The 19,529-nt window shown below is 41.2% G+C and overlaps 1 protein-coding gene across 2 annotated transcripts in view; it reads right to left on the bottom strand.

Moving 5' to 3' along the window:
- MKLN1 (muskelin 1) overlaps window positions 1-19,529 on the bottom strand; it is a 93,038-nt gene that overhangs the window by 56,600 nt on the left and 16,909 nt on the right. For both annotated transcript variants that reach the window (XM_021530924.3, XM_085569377.1), the window contains exons 3-6: window positions 14,628-14,770; window positions 13,127-13,215; window positions 7,268-7,377; window positions 3,292-3,484 (exon numbers count right to left, since the gene is read on the bottom strand). In XM_021530924.3, coding sequence (XP_021386599.2) covers window positions 3,292-3,484; window positions 7,268-7,377; window positions 13,127-13,215; window positions 14,628-14,770 — 535 coding nt within the window. The remainder of the gene's footprint in view (window positions 1-3,291; window positions 3,485-7,267; window positions 7,378-13,126; window positions 13,216-14,627; window positions 14,771-19,529) is intronic.

Below are 19,529 nucleotides of genomic sequence, written 5' to 3'. Positions count from 1 at the left end.
TTTGTCAATACCCACCACTGCAAATATCTGCCTCTCCAGAAGACATTTTAGGCTGAACTGAGTGTGCAGTATCTCTGTCAACCTCACTGCACTTCTGTTTGTGCCTTTAAGGCAATGAACTCCCAGATCAGCAAGCGGTCAGGAGTTCACATATTCATGCCCAGTCTGCAACAGAACAGTTGCTCTTTGAACGATTTCAGGGATAATTTAAGGATCTGTATGTCTCAATTAACTCTACACTTCAGCTACACTACACAGACACAGGACTAAAGTTAATCCTCTTTTATTTGGAAAAACAAAACATCAGACAGGAGTTCAGTGGTAAGAACACCCACACCTTAGAGACTAAGCAGCAAGCTACTGAGACTTCACAACAGAGCTCCTAGGAAAGAAAAAATGATAAAAAAAAATCATCACAGAATGGCCTGGGTTGGAAGGGACCTCAAAAATAATCCATTTCTAAACCCCATGTCATGGACAGGGACACCTTTTACCAGACTAAGCTGCACAGAAAATGCTGAGGAGCTTCACAGATGCAGAACAGAGAAAGGACAGGTAACTGTGGAAGTTCACAGGGAGCAGGTAATAGGAATACTGTAGGAGAATGTGCTGAAGGCTGAAAACCTCTATTCCCATCCTACCAAGAAAAATCCAGCTGTTAAGCACCATTAATATTCAGCACCCTGACTGCAACAACAGCAGACAAATTGTCCCAGCTGCAGTTTTTGGGGGGGTTTTGTGCCTATCAGAAGAGGTTTGTCCTGCTCTCTCCCCTACCCCAGCCTGATCAGCTCCCTGTCTGGGTTGGCCATGTGGCAGCACGAGCACCAGTGCCAGGGACACAGTGTCCTGAGCAAGGGCAGGATTGACCCACTTAGTGAAAAGCTGCAGTCGTGTCAGCTTAAAGCAAATATGGGATGCAGGCTCGGTGTCTCGGGATAGATAGCACTTCTCTCCAAAGAGTGCTGGGAGGCGATAGAGCTTTAAATGGTACATTTAAAGCTGAAGACAGCATAAAGAATGGCAGGAGGATGGAGGAAGGAAGGTTAATGTATTCCAAGACAAGCAAAATCATTAAGGATGACCAACAGAGCAATGGGAGATGTGCACACTGACATTTAACTTCAGCTAGCCAGGTGCTGGATTAAAATGAAGTAAAATAAACATCCCCATGCATATTTTTCTGTCCCTCAGAAGCAGTGACAAAACCTAATGATGTTCTTGAAGACTCTCCTGCTAAATTATCCATCTGTTACTACCAAGACTTCCTTCTTGTACTTGCTGGAACTAAAAAAAAGCTGATAAAACAAGCTACAGCATATTCCTTCAGCTCACCTAAATGATGCTGAGCTCCTCAGCCTCCAAAAAGGGATGTGATAACAAAAGCCAGGAAAGGAAGATTATCTACATCAAATCTGACAAGAAACAAGTGTCTGTCATACAGAACAACACAAGACCTATAGTTTCCTACCAGGTCAGTCCTTTGCCAGTACTTCCAAAGCTGGAAAAGCAGAGCACTGCTGACAGCAGCCCCACTCTCAGCAAATATTAAGTAGTAAAAGAAATTAAGATATAACAGTTCAAAAAATGAGGCTACATTCACTTCATCAGTGCCCAAGAAAAACATTCCAATTTTGAGAGTACTTTTTCAGCACATTCTAGGATTTTAAGTGAAATTCTAGTCAAGAAATCATTTCTACTCCAGCCTGCAATGAAGTGGAAAGAGGACAGCCTCCAGGCACTGAGATTAAGCCATGGCCAAGGCAGCAGAGCGTGGCAATGATAAAATAATCACCATCAGCACACAGCACTCCTCTGGCTGCTGCAGCATCATGGTGGGCTCATCAGCTCCCTCCAGGCACTCGTGTCTCTGAGACACCGACAGAAACAGCTCCCTGCTGCTTTTCCAGCCTGCAATCCTCCCTTGCCCTTACAATTCAGGAGGAAGCTGCCAGTTGCAAAATGCCCCTGCATTACAGGAAGCTGTTCACACTCCCAGCCCAGCCAACACTCCACTGTCTTGGGAGGGTGTGGATGAACATGAACATTCTCAGTCTCAACACTTGTAGCTGCTCATGGAGCTCAGCACAGGGCAGGTCTCCACTGCTCTGTCTGAAGAGAAACCTTGAGCCAAACCCATAGAAAACTACTTACTGCAGTTTTGGAAGACCTGTTGCAATAAGCTCCTTAAAACTGTTCAGTTGAACAGTTTAGTCACAAAAAGATGGGTTTTCATGGAAGACAACCCTTGATTTCCAAGCTATGATTTCTATCACATTCTGAGAACCACTTCCAGCTTCAGTGGTACAAACCATATTGATAGGAGTCAAGTAGAGACATCGGCATCTTTCCAAAGGTATTACAAAATGACTGATTAGTCCAGAATTAAAGAATAACATCTCTGGTGCCAGCTATCCATGAAATTGGTTCACTAAGTCCCTAACTCTACTGGCATCAGACAAAGTTTTCCTCTTACACCAGTACAAGTCTCCCATAACAAGCAACTGCAGAGTCAAAATACTCTACAACTACAGCCAAGAGCTCCTCTGTTTTATCAGCCTGAAATCCAAAACTGCTACACAGGTCTTGAGAGTCACTTCAGAGCAACAGCCCCACTCTTTCTGTATCCCATTCAATCAAGAGAGAGTACATCTCCCTCCTTTTAGGAGTCGAGAGCTGTTTATACACCATGTTTTTAAGCAGAAATCTTTCAAATAAAAAATTAATAGCAGTTCCAATGAAACTGGCTGCCCTGCCAAGGTCCCACTCTGCAAAGAAAAACAGGCTTTGCCTCCAGTCACTGACTTCCACACAATTGTCCAAGGATTATCTTCCCCATAAGCAAAGAGAGCATACTCATCCAAACACAGCTGAAAACTGCCTGAACACCAACTCAGTGGTGAGCTCCAACCAGAAACCATGATCCAGATCACCACTGAGAACTCCAGTCTTCTGCTTCCCTGCTCACCATTCCAGTGACTTTCCTGACAGTTTAAGCCCACCTTCAGCTTGCCAACACTTACATGAAGAACTTGTCTTTACCCACTCAAGTGCACCGCCTTGTCATCCCTGGGGGAAAGTGACTCCAAAAGTAGCAATGATAAAGAGATTTCATGAATTTTTATCCTTCATCACACACACACTCACAAGTCCAAAAGCTGACAGCACACCAGAAATGAAACAACACATGGACCTGCCAACTCTACTACTAAGCACACTAACATTCAAAAAAGGTAATATTTCAATGTGCTTTTTTTTAAACTAATGAATCACTTCCTCTGATTCTCTTACCATTCACAGCTTTTTCTATCAGTTCTTCACAAGCATCGAAGTCCCCCTTCAACACCAGTTTGTCATGCAGGTCTGTCAACATGGGGTGCTCCAGAGCAATCTTGGTTTTCTTCTGCAGCGACTCGAAAGCCTCGGTGTAGTTGTGCTGCCGAAAATGCTTTAGGCAAAGGCGAATGGCTTCCTGTTCACGGTACTACTGGAACACAAGAAAACCTCTGAGACATGGAGATTTTTCCTTTGACCAGCACTGCTGGCAACTACCAGTGAACCTGCCCAGAGACAGGATCTCTTATCCACACTGCACAAACAACTCGTGAGCTCACGGAGGAAGGCTGTGTGACAGACATTACAAGCTGTGCAGGCATTCACTTTCCAACAGTATAGAAATTACACAATTTGGTAACATCCAATTTAATAAGCATACAAGAAGACAGTGCATGGTGTCCCAGATCTCAGGGGTGACCATTATTTTCCCCCCTCATCTGCTTGGCCCTGCTGTTTCAGGCCTACACGAAGCACGGAGCAGGAAAAAGCCTCCACTATCAGCGTTACATAATTTGATTGTATGACTCTTACATAACAAAATAATTTAGAAGAGTAAGTAGGTCACAGCTTTTCTAGAAGCAGAAGGAAAAAAAAAAAAGCTGTGAGAATGGGAATACTTGCAATGACCAGTACTCCTGCCATGGAAAGGCAGAAGACTGACCCCAAATCCTGTGGGTTCATGAGGGTTTGGAATCAGCAGCACCAAAGATTTATGTGCACACCGAAGTTTTAACTTCTAAATATTCTCCTGAATCTTGAAGCAGAACCTCTGCTTTCACACCATGGATGGAGCCACAGCTGCCCACCTCCCACTCGGCTGTGGGAAGGGATGAGAAAGGTGAAAGAAAACCTACGCTGGGTCAAACATCCTGGCACAGACACACGAGGGAGTAGTAAACTCTGAGTAAGAGCTACAATTTTCAAAGCTGGCATAAGAAACACAGATTTTTAGGTTGATAAGTAGCAGAACCACTTATTTTAAATACACTTTTCAATCCTAAATTCTAAGGCATTAAAGGAAAAAAAATCTCAATCTCCATCTTTAACACACAACTACTGTAGTAAAAAGCAAATATAACTTTAAGCATCTATAAGACTGATCAAATTACAGACAAAAGATTTTACTCCTAAACAGACACTACTGCTAAAAATGAAGTTCATAGTATTTAAATGAACAGAATCTTTCTGAAAACCTGGAACTAACACTGACACTCAACAAAATTTAATGCTCTCAAAAGAATGGCTCAATAACAAGAGTCTCATAAACTGAAGCGGCTAAAAAGAAACACGGCCATGTGCTGTATTTTTAGTTCTTAATCCATCAGTATTTCACAGCTGCAAATAGCCAGAACTATGCATTTTTAGAAAACAGTTCCCAGCCCACATAAAGGCCAAGGACATGTACCGATAAGAATGCAAGGCTGCAGCAAAGAATTATTAAAGCTAAAACAGTTTTAAAGCACAACTGGCAAAAAGCAATTCCTTTTTTTTTTCTTTCCAAGAGATGCCTAAGACACTCTCTAAGCAAATCTTCACTTGCATGAGTCAAGGCCAAAACCAAATTAGATTTTTTTGTTCAAAGGGATATCAAGCAAAAGGAAAGCTGCACACCAGTAACTACCAGCTTCTGCATTTTTAGATCCTCCAGTTTAGAAATCAGACAAAATGCAGACTTGAGACAAAGGTACTTCCTCCCTTCCACTGAGCCTCTCATGAGTGACAGACCTGGCTTAAATAGCCAGGAATTACTTGGATGGAGTCTGGCCACTTGATGCAATATAAAAGTTTATATTCAAGTGACACCATAGTAGTACTTCAGAAGTTAAATGTAAAAACCTGCTTTAAGCAAAAATTTGTATAAAAAGTATATAAAAAGCTCCTTTTTAAATGCTGTCATACAGGTTTAAAGAGATGACAACCCAAATAATAGCTTTGATCTGAAGCTGTAAATAATTCCTATGGTTAAAAACGTAACAAGAGCATGAGACTAAGACATCAACACTGTCAAATACAATCAGAGGATTAAAAATACTTTTGTGGCCATTATCAGAAGTAGCACCCAGTGATAAAGTACCCCTTCTTAGGAGCTAAGTATGTCTACTCCTCAGGAAAAAGGGGCAAGGCTTTTTGGAGGCAATAGGCTGAGCTGGACAGAAAGGAGAAAGCCCTGAGGAATATTTCAGTCCTTATCCATTATCCCCAGCTCCACTCCCCACAGGAGAGGGAGGTTTTGTTGGCACAAAACAAAAAGGAAGGGCAACGTGGCATAGAACCTTCCTCTCATCTGATGTCTCAGGCAGTGAAGAATGATTACACTTCAAAGACTCTGAGATTTCCAAAAACAACGTGAAAACATTCCCACCACCTCAAAGAACTGGACGAAACAGGTCAACCTTTCTGCCTTTCCCTAAATATGGGACAGCACATCCCCCTCCGTGGATGCAGCAACAGTGGCTTCTCCTCTGTGAGAGAGGAGAACATCAGTGACACATGCACCCATCACCAAAAACTTGGCAGTGGATCCTAGCAGAGCTCACACCATCATGACTCAGTCTCTGCTCTGCTGCTTTGGGGCTCTCCAAGCTTTAGGAGAACAATGCTGGCACCCCTTGAAGAAGCTCTCCCTATACACAATGCTGACCAGGAAAAGTGCCGATTCTATGGGATAAGATGAAACAAAACAGATGCAGGCATCATCACTGCATGACTCCTGACCAAAAAAAAGAAAATAAAAATCAGAGCTTCCTGCTTGCAGCAACTGGTCCAAACTGCCAGACACACCACCACGTGCAGAGCCAGCAAAAGGAAAACCACCAGCAGCTTCTGTCAGCTGGACTTTTCAGAACTGGACATCCATCATCAGCTGACTCATGACCACAACACCACTTGGACCATAAAGCAGCTCCAGACGACTTCCACCATGCTGGTTATTTAAATCCCCCACAAAGCAGCTCATGATGTTGGTGTAAATGGGCACGAGCCAGACACCACAGTCACACACAGCTTCTTCACCATTCTGGCAGCACCAGAACTAATCACACACAATCTCTATCCCCTTCTAAGTTCTTCCTTCTGGAAGCAGAGATATACTGTTCCACTACTCAGTCCTACACAGCTGGAAAGGATGTATTCTCTGCAACACAATATGAGTTTCATTAATTGTTCCAGAATATCCAATGTACAAAATGTACCAATAAAATATAAAATATGTTCTGGTTGTCAGTGTGTACTTCCCTCCCATAGGAGAGACCTCTCTAATACTCAATTAAATACAGGTTATAAAAATAAACTTTGGAACCCCTTGCACTTTCTGTCTATTAAATGATAAATGGTATAAATCATTTCATCTCACAGTCTAGTGGCACCAGCTCTACTCTGTTCCAGGGTATTCAGCAAAAAGACAGTAATAGGGAAACATCTAAAGTGCAAGACACCAACATGGATTCTCTTTTTAAAAAGGTCATTTTTATACCCTGTAACAAAAGCTGCATTAGTTACCCAAAAGGCTCTGGACTCCACGGACTGGAGGTAGAAGAATAAGAAGGCAAGAAGAGGGAGGGAGAAATGGAATCTGGTTTTCTTAACATTCATTTCCCTTCCAATACAAATACTACTATTTTACTAATATTGTCCCCTTTGGCTCAGTGTTCCCTTCTTTTAATGTCTACCTGTCAGTTTTTCTGGGTGATGCTGGTGGTTTTGGGGTTCCTTGGGGTTGTTTTGTTGGTTTTTTGAAAAGAATAAACAGATAAAATTCAGAAAGTTTCCCTTAGGGTCAAAGTCAGCCACATGATTCCAACTATGCGTGTTTGCTGTTTTAATAGCTGATGTTCAAGGAATGAAAAGGTCACATCATTCCAGTAAGAGAAGTTTCACAAGATTCTGAGACTGGGAATCTTCAAACAAACAGGCATCTAAAATGCAGGCCTACCTTGCTGTACCAGTTGAGGCACGGCTGGACCACATCTGGATCATCAATGCCATTTAGTTCAACATACCAGATACTAAAATTGAAGCTAGGTCCCCACGATAAGAGTGGAACTGGAGAAGAAAGGAAAAGGAGAAAAAGTATGCATAAACATCAAACAATCACTATTGCAACAGAACACTTTTAAAGTTTACACAAAATTCAGTGCTTCTGACTTAAGTTCTAGCTCATTTAACTTAGCTTAGGAAAATTACCGAATACAACATGTTCAAGTTTGTCATTTAAAGCAACCTGTGCTGAGCAACATTAACACAGCAGATCATTACAAAGCAGAAGCTTGCTTTAAGCAGAAGAGCAAAAACACTATCATTAAAAACAGCTCCAAGAGGCAACAAGCTTTGACAAGGATGGGAATCACGAGCATACTAACGACAGTATTTGCTCCTAATAGTACATTTATTTCCTCATTTGTCAGCAACAATTATTTTCCCTAATGGTGAAGACAAGAAGCTTGGGTATTTTAAATTTTGCAAAATTAGTAACATCTGCAAGTTGTGGAGGAGCAAGGGAGGGATAACTGTCACTTTCTAACATAAAAATTCTATTTTTTTTAAAGCTTTCTTTTTAATCTGTGCAGGCTTTTTACTGATACTATTTTATCTGAGTATTGAAACAAATGGAAAGACCCATGAAACACATTACAGCCTCTCACCTATGGCTTCTCTACCACTCTGGGTTAACATCTGTGGCCTTGCACTGATTTTGTGGTTAATCTGCAGGTTAAGACCTGGTTCTGCTTTTTGAAGCAACTCCAACCCCCAGAAAACTTGTGTGTGAACTCTGACTCATTAAAACTGCAACAAAATGTGTGGTTTCAGTTCAAATACTTTTGTTTCCTTTCTATGTGACTGTAACTGATAAACAGGAAAAGACAGTATTGAAGTTGAATGAGCAGTTACCAGCAACAGCAAGGAGTCCACTACCTCCTCCCTTCCACTACTTTTGCCACTAAGAATCTGCCTGTTGAAACAGGCACCATGAAATACCACTGAGATTAACCTGTTGAACTCATGTTTTTCTCACCTACTCCTTGAGGAAATAAAAACCCCAAACTCATCATAAAGCTGTTCCTGAGCTCTTACAGGTTCTTAAGTATTTATACCTCAAATAAGCTACATCTATGATTGTCTGCAATGTGTTTGGGCACAAGGTACATGTTCAAACACATGATTTTCTGAGTTTTAGAGGGTGGATTTACAAACCTATTGCTAAAGATGCACAGTAACTTCTGTGAACAGTCAGGATCCAAAGAGACTTTGTAGATGCAACTCTTAACTGATTTTACTCTCCCTAAGAAGGTACTTTCTCAAAACATCTTTTCAAACAGTTTTTTTTCAACTTGATTATTAAGCACATAGTGTGGTGCTTTCAGAGAAATTCTTTGTAGGTGCATGTTTGTAGAGAGAAGTAAGATGGTTAGAAAAACCACGAGTCACCTGTCTCCCATCCACATTCCACACTCTCTGCCCAAGAAATTTCCGTCTTGCTGACTTTCATTCCCTGCACAAGCTGAGTGCTGCCAATACGGTAACTTAACACTATAAAACATGACTGCTGCTAAATTCAAGTTGGGTCCCAGATATCCTACCCATTACTGCAGCAGTCTGGCAAAATACCACATCTAAGGGTAGTAACTTTAGTCTGTCCTCAGACCAGACCAAACTGAGGTTAAATTTGGTATTTGGTCAGCCATAAACATCAAAGTCTATCCAACAGCTCACTGAACTGAAACACCCAATGAAACCACAGACCACCTCAAATGGGCCAAGATCATACATTTCCTGATGGTAAACCTGAGGCCAATTTCCAAACTGAAACCTTCTCTATCCACCTCTGCTTCTTTTCATCAATTCTCCTCAAAACTTATATGACCTTCTCTCAGAAAACAAATTAACAACTCACCCTCCTCTCTTTGATGCTAACTACAACCTCTAAGAAGTTTTTGGGATGTACACAAGAATCTGGGGCAGCTCCCACCACAAGAAAAAGCAAAGCCATCAAGTTACTGACATTTGTCTTCCACACAGTGAACTCAGAGCTTCCAACATTTTACCAAAAAGAAAAAAACAAAAACACCAGAAATGGTGATTTTTAAGAGCAAGATTTTAATGGTGCAACCATCTTTTCTAAGGAAAGCACATTAAGCTGTACAGGGAAGGGAAGGAAAACACCTCCCCAGAACTGCACAAGCAGAGAAAACTGAACCTGACTCCATAGGAGCAGGAAAAGAAACAAAGGTGAAGGTTGACACTGAAATGTGATTTCTATTCCAGTTAGGCAAGTTGAAGTGTTCTGCTGAATAATCTCCCCATTTCTGAACTTCTTTCCTGACTCCCAGGAGACAACTCTCACCCTTTCTTCTGCCCTCTCTTTTTTGAAGCCTCCATAGGAGTGCTCAGTTCTTCAGAAAAATCTCCTTTTAGAGCACCCACAATCTGACTTATACCTGGAAAGAGGAGGCACTAAGTGCAGTATAGAAGCACTTTTTTCTGCACACCTTTGAGATGGAAATGTACTACAATCAAAGATGTTGAAGGCCTAAAGATAAGTAATTCCTCCACTTTTTATCAAAAAGCCATCTCACTATGTTTTTTCCTGCAGGTACCACAGCAATCCATCCTGTTGTTCAGAACAGTACAATTGTCACTCCACAGTGAGAGGAGTTCAGCAGAGGTAAAATAATTTTTTAAGAAAATCAATATTCTTCTGAGAAACAGAAGACATTTAAGTCACTTAAATACTTCTTAATCCATACAAGGATGATTTTAGGGGATAGTTCTCAATAACTGCTATGCCTAGACAAGAACTGCAACTCTACAGTAGAGAAAATAATTGCAAAGGCATTAAACATGGTTATTTCAAATTTCTCTCTCAAGCTAATTTCTGTGTTCCCCATCTATAGGCAGACATACAAACAGGTATGCTTACAAAAATGAAGAAAATATCAATTTAAAAAGTATCCCTCATTTTTGTTCCATCAAAGCCTAAAAATCTTGAAGTCTAATTAACAAATTCCATGTTAGTAACAAACTGCAGTGAGAATTACACCTGGCATTTTTCAAGTTCTTTCATGGCAATCAGTCTTTGCACCTTCTGCTTTCAAGGACACAGCACAGAAAAAAAATCTCTGCTTGAAGGAATCACGAGAACAGAGCACGAAACAAAGCTCACAGACATGAAAAAGATTATTCTTCGATATTTTGTCTGGATAAATACCTTCTTCTCTCTCTCCAGTTCCTTAATGAGGTACTACATGAAATGTAAAAATTACCTGTCAAATAGGTCAAAAGCTTGCACAACTGGGCATTTCAGTCCTCAGCAACTGAAGTTGAAGTTATTAAACTAACAGAAGTGCAAGGCTTTTCTTGACCGAAGGACAGAGGTTATTCTTTCTGCATTTTATGAGCCTGGAAATTCCTCTGCTACGTGAGCAATGGAGGCTGGAGCAGGAACTTTCCCCTCTCCCAGATGTGCCCATGGTTTCTCCTGCCCTGTGCCCCCATATAAACCCCACTGCTGTGTTACTGACAGAGCTGTTGTAGGTGCCTGTGCTGATCTGTGGAATCATAAAGCCCATTCCTGATGCAAGTGCTGTGAACCCCCAAACCCAAACCTCACTGATAGTGGGATTTCACCGTGTCAGTCCCCAAAGAGTCCAAAAGGGCAGATTTTGGCCTTGTTTCCTGGCACTGTTACAAGGAACACAGCATGGTGCTTGAAATTTTGAGTTACTTTGGCTAGCAGCTTGGAAATTTTAACAAACCCAAAACATTTTCAAGCTGTGAATCCGAAAAATAACAGAATTTCGTAACAGCATTTTGCAGTTGTTTCACAGCAAAAAATGCTCTCACAACTTCATCAACAAAATTACTCCAGCCATCAACCAGAGGCTTTCATAGGTTTGGGTGAAAAGATCATTTCCAGTTCTGTCTTAGCATAGGAATTTTTTCATGGAAGACAGCTTCAGGAAATGAAAGACTATAGATAAAAGAAAACTTATGTCAAACCATAATCAATGAGGATGCGACAGCCCAATGCAAATCTAATATTAATGTAGATAATAATGTTTATTCATGGAATGGTTTGGGTTGCAAGGCAACTGAAAGAGCATCCAACTTCATCTCCCTGCTATGGCAGGGACACCTTCGACTATCCCAGGTTGCTCCAAGCCTCATCCAGCCTGGTCTTGGACACTTCCAGAGATCCAGGGACAGCCACAGCTTCTCTGGGCACCCTGTGCCAGGGCCTGCCCACCCTCACAATCAGTAATTTCCTCCTAATAACTAATCTAAATCTACCCTCCTTCAGATAAGGCTGTTTCCTCTTGTCCTTCCTCTCATGCCCTTGAGAAAAGTGCTACATGAAGATCCCATCCCAAGAAAACATGGTACTGATGTAATTTCAGAGGAAAACATCCTGGCAATGGGAATTGATCAGTATTTTGCTTTCATAACAAGTTTCAACTCATGGCTACACTTCATTTCATCAGAACACACTTTCCTGGAATACAATTTACACATCCAAAGAAGCAGCCAAAAATCTTTGCATTGGCCCCTTTAGCCCTCCAGGAACTATTTGATAGTTTTTAGCCACTGAAAAATAGCATTTTCCAAAAACTTAATGTTGGAAGCTTCAGAATAAAAAATAAAAAATAAAGCATTTAAAAATTCATTTAACTTGCCTGATGTAGTCAACCTTTAACTTGATTCCTCTGCTACTCTTGAGGTTTTCTAAAGCCAAGCACTACAGTTGCTTCCAAAAGTAGCAGCCAGAAACCAGCCCAGTGAACAACCAAATCCTCTGCTTCTCTAAGAACAGGAAACCCCACAGATGATTACTGGATTCCCAGCCTGAAGCTTTCAGTTCCTGACAAATATGAGGAGATTCAGAAAGAACACACTGGAGCAAAGGGCTCAGAGGGGAGCCCCTGCACAGCCACTATCATCAGAGTCTTGGCAAAGCAATTACCCAACACATCACAACACTCCTAAATTCATCTAAATTAGCCAACATCTCATTTTTCAGCAACTACCTCCTTGCTCTATTTTTAACCTTAAACAGCTAGTTTAAACCCAGTCATTCTTGCACTATCTCAGTAGGTAGGAAGGGAAAGATAAATTTACTGAGCAAGCTGAAAGGCTCCAAATCCTTGGATTAAATCCAACAACTCTAAGGCTCTTGTTCTCTCTGGCCTGCAGAAAGCAAGGAAGACATATCCTTACCTGCTCCCATCACATGTCCCAGTACCTGGCCTTGGGGAGCACCCCCTCAACCCTTGCCCCAGCCAAACCAGACATCAGGGGGTACATGCCCTGCCCCTGGGTGTCATCCTTAGCCAGAGGTGAGTGAGACATTGTGATAAGAGCAGCAGGGAGAGAACAAGGGAGCCTTTTGCTGTTGCTTGATGTGTTGCAAGCATGTCTGAACTTTTCCAGCTTTTTCAGACTTGAGGGCTATCTATATGGAAACTAACTGGTATTTAGCTTAGTTATTTATTTAAATCTCTATATAGCAATTCATAGGAGGACAGTTAGCAGCTTCTCCCGCAATTAATTGACTCAAGAGCTCTATTTCTGAAAATGGCTCTATTTTGCTTTCACTCCCCAGGATCTAAATTATGAAGCTACTACTTCTTATTAACAGGACTTCACTGTGTTCCAATCTAACCAGCCTAAAAGATGATGAAATGGAACAGCTATTGTGGATACTTTGCCTGAGTACAATGAAGTCACAAGTGCCAAGACAGGCACAAGTATCAGAAGAGATTATTTTCTACTCAGAATGCTGAAAAAATGCATTTACCTATCTTAATGAATCGACAGGGGAACATCTGTTCATCAATTTTATGCTTCAAGGTGAATGTTTCTTTGTTATAATCATTCTTTAAGCCACTGTGGGAAAAAATAAATAAGGTTACTAAATCTTACCTTGTATTTAAGGACTAGCTAATAAATGCAATCTAGGTCACGCCTGAAACACGCAGCTTGTTTCACACCACTCTGAATCATCAGTACACGTGCTGGACCAAGGCCTGGGCTGCTCTCCACCTACCTGTGCCTCCCTGGGAGGCAGCACTGGGATTTTGGGAGGGAGTTTGCTTTGGATCAGTGCTGTTCCTCTGTACCTGGAGCCCTGAGACTTCAGCTCCTGATGTGCTGAACTGCACTCTTCCATTCTCAAGAGGGAGATGAAGCAGATCTCAAAATTATCACCCTGACAAAGTGCTTTGTGATTCATTTATGGGCATTGCTTTCTAAAAATATCAAATATTTAGTATCATTTATCAGAAATCTTAAGTCCATTTTTACTGAAAATACAAGTGCAGGTCCCAAAATGAAGATTTTCATCAAACTTCAGCAGAAGTGAAACAATATTAAATGCCAATGTGATACTGAAAGACTTCTTCCCCCACAATTTTAACAGCAATAAAGGCAAATTTCAAGACTGAGCTATCTAAAGAGGGCAAAAATGTGGGAAGGGTTGTGGATAGATTCTATATGGTCTTGGAATGATACCTGCAACATAGAATTTCCCATGTTCGTCCATGGCTACTCCACTGGACTACAGATGATGTACCCCATACATTCCCTGGAGATGGACTTCTCTTCTGTAGGCCCCCCCAAAATACACCAGTTTCTGCTACTCTTTTCTCTTGTACTCCTGGATTTTAACTCTCATTTCCCTTTCTGAAACAGCACACAACTTAAAAGGCCCTAATTTACATTAGCACCTACTCAGAAGTTCTGGATAATCTGAACAGCCAGAAGGCTCTTTTTTTAGTCCCTATCAGTACAACTCTACAAAATCCAACTAAACAAAGAAAAATGCAGGTTTCCATTTGCCTGTTTAATTTATTTACCCATCTGAAAAAGGCAGATCAGCTGACTAGTTAGTTGAGATCTTTAAGGCTGCAACAAGGGTTTTGACATGGGGAGGGTACTTGGGCTTTTAAAAGTTACTTCGAAGTCCCCTACACCTGGGGAATAATTTCTTCCATGCCTCAAGCACATGGAAGGAAGGAACTGCAATCCAGCAATGTTGCACCCAGCACTCAGCTCTTCCAAATCCCCAAGAGCTCGCTCTCCACAAACCCTCTGTGGTTAGAGCAGGATAAGGAAGGCTCCTGGAACAAGCATTGGGATTGCTGCTCTCTGATCTGACCACAAAGAGGAGGGCAGCCAAGGGCAGGGTCACAGCCACAGCTCTGGCCCACTGCTGGTCATATGTCTGCTGGGGAGCCAAGGGAGTAGAGCATTTTGGTCCAGCCCTTATGATTCCCAGAGGTGATGCAATCACATCTTACCTGGATAAGAGATCTGTCATATTCTCCTCATTCATCCCACCAAAGACTTTAAACTTCTTTAAATTGCAGACATGTGTTTTCTCATATTTGCCAAATGTGATGCTCTGGACTATGGCAGGTCTTTCAAGCTTCAGAATCAAATACTGTGGAAGAGAAAACAGTGAGTTTGAATATTAAAGCCAAGGCTGCAAAACACGCTAAGGGAGAAGCATTACAGCCTCCAAATACTCAGTTTACAAAGCCACAGAATGAAAGTGAAGATGAAACCTCTCCATTACAGTATTTTTTCATTTGGTCCTGGAATGAAGGAAAGGGTTTTAAAAAAATACTATTTTAAAATCAGTTTACCTAGGAAAAATATTTGGTTGAACTACTTATGCCTAGCAATTCTATTCAGAGCTTATATACATTCCTTTAAATTGGATGCAAGACTTCCTGAAATCTGGCAAATAGGATCAAACTACAGAGAGTGAAGATTCAAACGCCCACTACTGCCTGAAATGAAACCTAAACTGAATACACAATTAGATAAATACAGTATGTTCCACATGCTAAGAGAACATCAAATTACTTTTCCTCTCTGGGCTGATGCTGTTTCACCACTGAACACAAAGTTTAGTGTGTGGCAAACACAGGAACCAACCGTTTATTAACCATCCCAAATAAAACTGAGCCACGTAATTACAGAAAAGGAGCTTTATATGGAAAATGATGAAAATGTTCTCCCTTGTGAACACTCCCTCTCACACTGGGTGGACACAATCTGTATATGAGTAGTCAAATTATTTATACTCAGGCCACAGCTACCAGCTTCACCAGCACTGCTGGAGGAAAAGGTCTGTTCCTATGGAAAAGCAGGAGCAGGGAAACACTTGCACCATTCATCAAGGACTACCAAGTGCTCTCCCCTACCAAACAGCTCTTGAGGGGAGTCTGGAGACACCTGGGTTTTTTTCACCTTGCTGAATACCTGAAGTTTTAGATATGTGTTTCACTCTCTTCTCTGATTTCTCAGAAATAAGCAGTGCAGCACAGAGGCAAAGCACAGAATGCCAATTACTCATCGTGCTGGATTTTGTTACAAAGCCCTGTCATCAGGACTCCAACACAAGCAGATCAGCACATTGCAGGACACCTCCCACCGCAGGCTCTGCTGGTGGCCCTGTCCTCCTAACAGCATCACTGCCAAGCCAGACACAATGCCTGAGTTTTGGTGTTTCATCAACATCAAGCAGAGTTATTTGCATGTGTGTGGTTGCTTTCTGTAGATCCTGAGTAGTATCTCCTATGCTAAACATCTTAGGAGAGTATCTACTAACCTAGATAACTCCATCAGCAGGGCAATCTTAACCTACTAGAAAGGTAACTTTTGGGAGAGCAGCAGAAAAAAGAAAAAAACTTGCTCATCCATTTAGTTCTCAGTCTTTTTTTTTCTTTTTTTTTTTTTTTTGTCTCAGCCCTATAAAGCAAATAATTCTCAATCTAGGAGCAGTACTGATATTGATCTGGAGAGCACCAGAATAAAGGTTTGACCTCAATGGCTGGTTCCTACTACTCTTACAAAAAACTTAGATTCAGAGAAATACTTGTAAACAGAGCAGTTACAGATGAGGATGCAGACTGGATAGGTACTAATAGCAGACTTGTTGTCAAAAATGCTTCCAGTATCTCATTTTTTTTTCAAAATTAAGAAAATAAACAAGCGGCAGCACTGTGAGGGTACAACAGAAGAACACTTTAGTGCTTTTCCAAATACTTTTAATGACAAATTTCTACTTTTGTGAAGAACACCATCCACTTAAATGTCAGAACCCACTGTTAACGCAGCAGCAAGCCATGCTGTTGTCTCAAAGTCCTTCCCAAACTTCAGTGGAAAAAAACCCCACTAAAATTCTATAGAGAAAACTGATTTTCTAAAGCAGAAGAAAGGAAAGGATGAGCAAAAGGACAGTCCTTTAATGAGCAAGGCAGCACTTGATACATGGCACAGCCCACTGCCAAAATTCCCATACAGAACAGACAGTACACAACGTCTAAGAACTCCTCCTACACCATAATATCTTTGCTGCAGATTTCTCCCAAAGCTGGAAAAGTGAAGCAATTGCAATTCTTAATCCTGCTGGAATCCCAGACCTAATGCCTGGGCCATGAACACATACTTTCTCAAGTACCACACAAGATTTGCAAAAACTTGGCACAAACGTCATCCTGCATTATTCAATTCTTACCCTAAATTAAGGGAGAGAAAACCACGACTGCAGTTAAATCCTTTATGCCTGCAAGGGAGCAAGGCACAGCAATTACTCCACCTGGCCAGCAGTGATTTCTTAACCCTACAGATAGAGAGGGAACTCTGCCACCCTCCTTCCCACTTCCACACATCCCACCACCTGCTGAGTCATGCAGACCTTACAGAAAATAGAAGCACAAAAGCTAAACTCAACCATTTTTTGTGAATTATCTATTGATTGACATGGAAACAAAGGCCAGATCTGCTATAAAACCCTGTACCTAGATATGTTTTTCTGGTTTGTTATGCACATACACACACATCAAACTGAAAGACTTCCAAACTAGAAGATACAGTTAGATTAGCTATTAGGAATAAATTCTTTACTGGGAGGGTGGCGAGACCCTGTGGATTCCCCATCCCTGAAAGTGTCAAAGGCCAGGTTAGATGAGTGATATGATCTTGGAGCAACATGGTCTAGTGGAAGGTGTCCCTGCCCATGGCAGGGGTCTTGGAATTAGATATTTAAGGACCCTTCTAACACAAATTATTCTGTAATTCAATTAAATATGTAAAAATACAGAGATGTACTTTTAGGGTTTCTATACAAACACAACCACTGCCACTGTGTGGGTACCAGCTATGAACCACACTGATGATGAAAAAACAGACTGCCTCAAGAGCTGCTAACAGCTGGCTGCATGGATATTTTTGGACTGCTACCAGGATTTTAGCTGTGACAGACTATTCTCTGTAGCTCTAAAAGATGTGACAGAAGTGTCTGTAGGATCAAGTGATTTATTCAACCTGGAGAGAGAACAGGTCTATGAGATTTCAGGCAAATACATCAAGATATTTGACACTTTTCCATTTTATTGCTGTGAGTAATATCAATACATTTAATGTCCACGTATTCATGCAGTATTCCAAAAATCCAAATTATAACTGAAGTGTTTGTCCATTAGAACATGGCAAATAGATACTAAATGGCATGACTGAGCAAAAACCTCAGCCCAGTTAGGTCTCAAATCACAACACTAACAAAAAAGATGCTGAAAAACACCAGAACAGGAAACCTTCTGGTTTCTGATTCAACACATTTGTAAGTAAATATGCACAAAGAGCAGAGAAAGTCACATATGGCAACTTCAACACCCCAACAGCTGCTTACAGTGCACCCTCAAAATAAGCAAGTCCAGCCTTGTCACACTGGGAGCTGCAGCAAATTCCCAACTTTTTTGAATCTCTGGTCTGTACTACCATTTGATGACAACCATATGCAGGCTGCTGTATCACACAACAGAGTGTAAATTTTATTAATGTACTTTAAATTAATTCCTGATACAAACTACACAGCAGGATAGAAATCAAGAGGAAAACTGGTCTTCAGATGCAAAACTGAAACCAATTGTTTGGACAATGCCACTAACTTTATGCATATGATCTTCAACTGTTCAAAATTCACAATTCCACAAGACTGGAATCAGCTGCCCAAGGAGCAGGTGGCAGAGTCACCATCCCTGGAGGTGTCCAAGAAACAAGTGGATGTGGCATTTAACTGGGCCCTGCCACTGAACGTGGTTAACTGGTAAAAAGCTGGACTCTGATCTCAGAGGTCCATTCCAACCTAATTGATTCTGTGACCAAATATGCTGAACTAGATTCCAAACTGCACTACACAAGCTGCCTGAACAATCAGAGTCACACCATCTTTTACCAATTTCTTTCTCTTTAACTAGTTCTGCTCAAGCATATTTTTTGATTAGGGAACAGTAAAACTTGCATTGCATGTAAAAATAAAACCCACAAAATAACAAAATTACAAAGGCTGCCCTTGTCCACAACACTAACATCTTGACTGCTCTTGCAATTAAGCTGGTGGCTAAGTAAAAATCTATGCTCTTGTTCTACATGTTATTAATCAAGCCACTCAGGGGAACTAAATGTTCTGCACAGTCTTCCACATCAGACCATCACTGGAATCATAAGGATGAGTCTTTCTGACAGGGCCATGGTCTTCAGCATCACCAGCCTCATTGCTTCACACTTCCAATGTAAGCCGAGAACAGCATTAAAAATAGAACCATCAGCCCTCTCCTGCCTGAATAGGTTACTACATAACAAGTTTGTTATTAAATATATAATTTCTGGGTCATCTATTTCAAGATTCAAGGAAGATATCTAGTTTAATAAACAGAAAAACAGCTGTCAGATGTATTTCCTTTCACTGGCACTCATTCATAACCAACTGGTGGCTTTCATGGCCACGAGACTTATTTAACTCTACCATACCCATGAAGCCAGGAAAACCCTTTACTAAATATAGTCATGTGGCAGCATTTCAAGTGCCTACACTTCCACTTTCATTTTCTTTCTCCTTTTAAAAAGGTTTGGTATGGACTTTAGCACATTTACTGCATTTTCATTGAGCTTCTGAGCACATCTTGATGTTTTTGCCTATGTCCTTCTGATTCATGCTCTGAAAGAAAAGGTGCCTGGAAAGGTTTTGTTTCAGCCAATGAGGGAAAGGATAAACCAATGTTTAGGGACTCACTCATATTTTTACCCTTAAGCCAGCACAGCATCATCACCTCAGCAGGGAATTGCTAAACCCTGGCATTAAGGTGAGGCATTGAGGAGACAAACACGAGCGATCAGGGCTGCAGAGCTTA

Source organism: Lonchura striata, chromosome 1A, assembly GCF_050655825.1.
Source record: "Lonchura striata isolate lonStrDom1 chromosome 1A, ASM5065582v1, whole genome shotgun sequence".
Classification (NCBI taxonomy): domain Eukaryota; kingdom Metazoa; phylum Chordata; class Aves; order Passeriformes; family Estrildidae; genus Lonchura; species Lonchura striata.
Note: the sequence above shows the minus strand (reverse complement) of the source record. Positions and strands in the feature narration are given on the sequence as shown.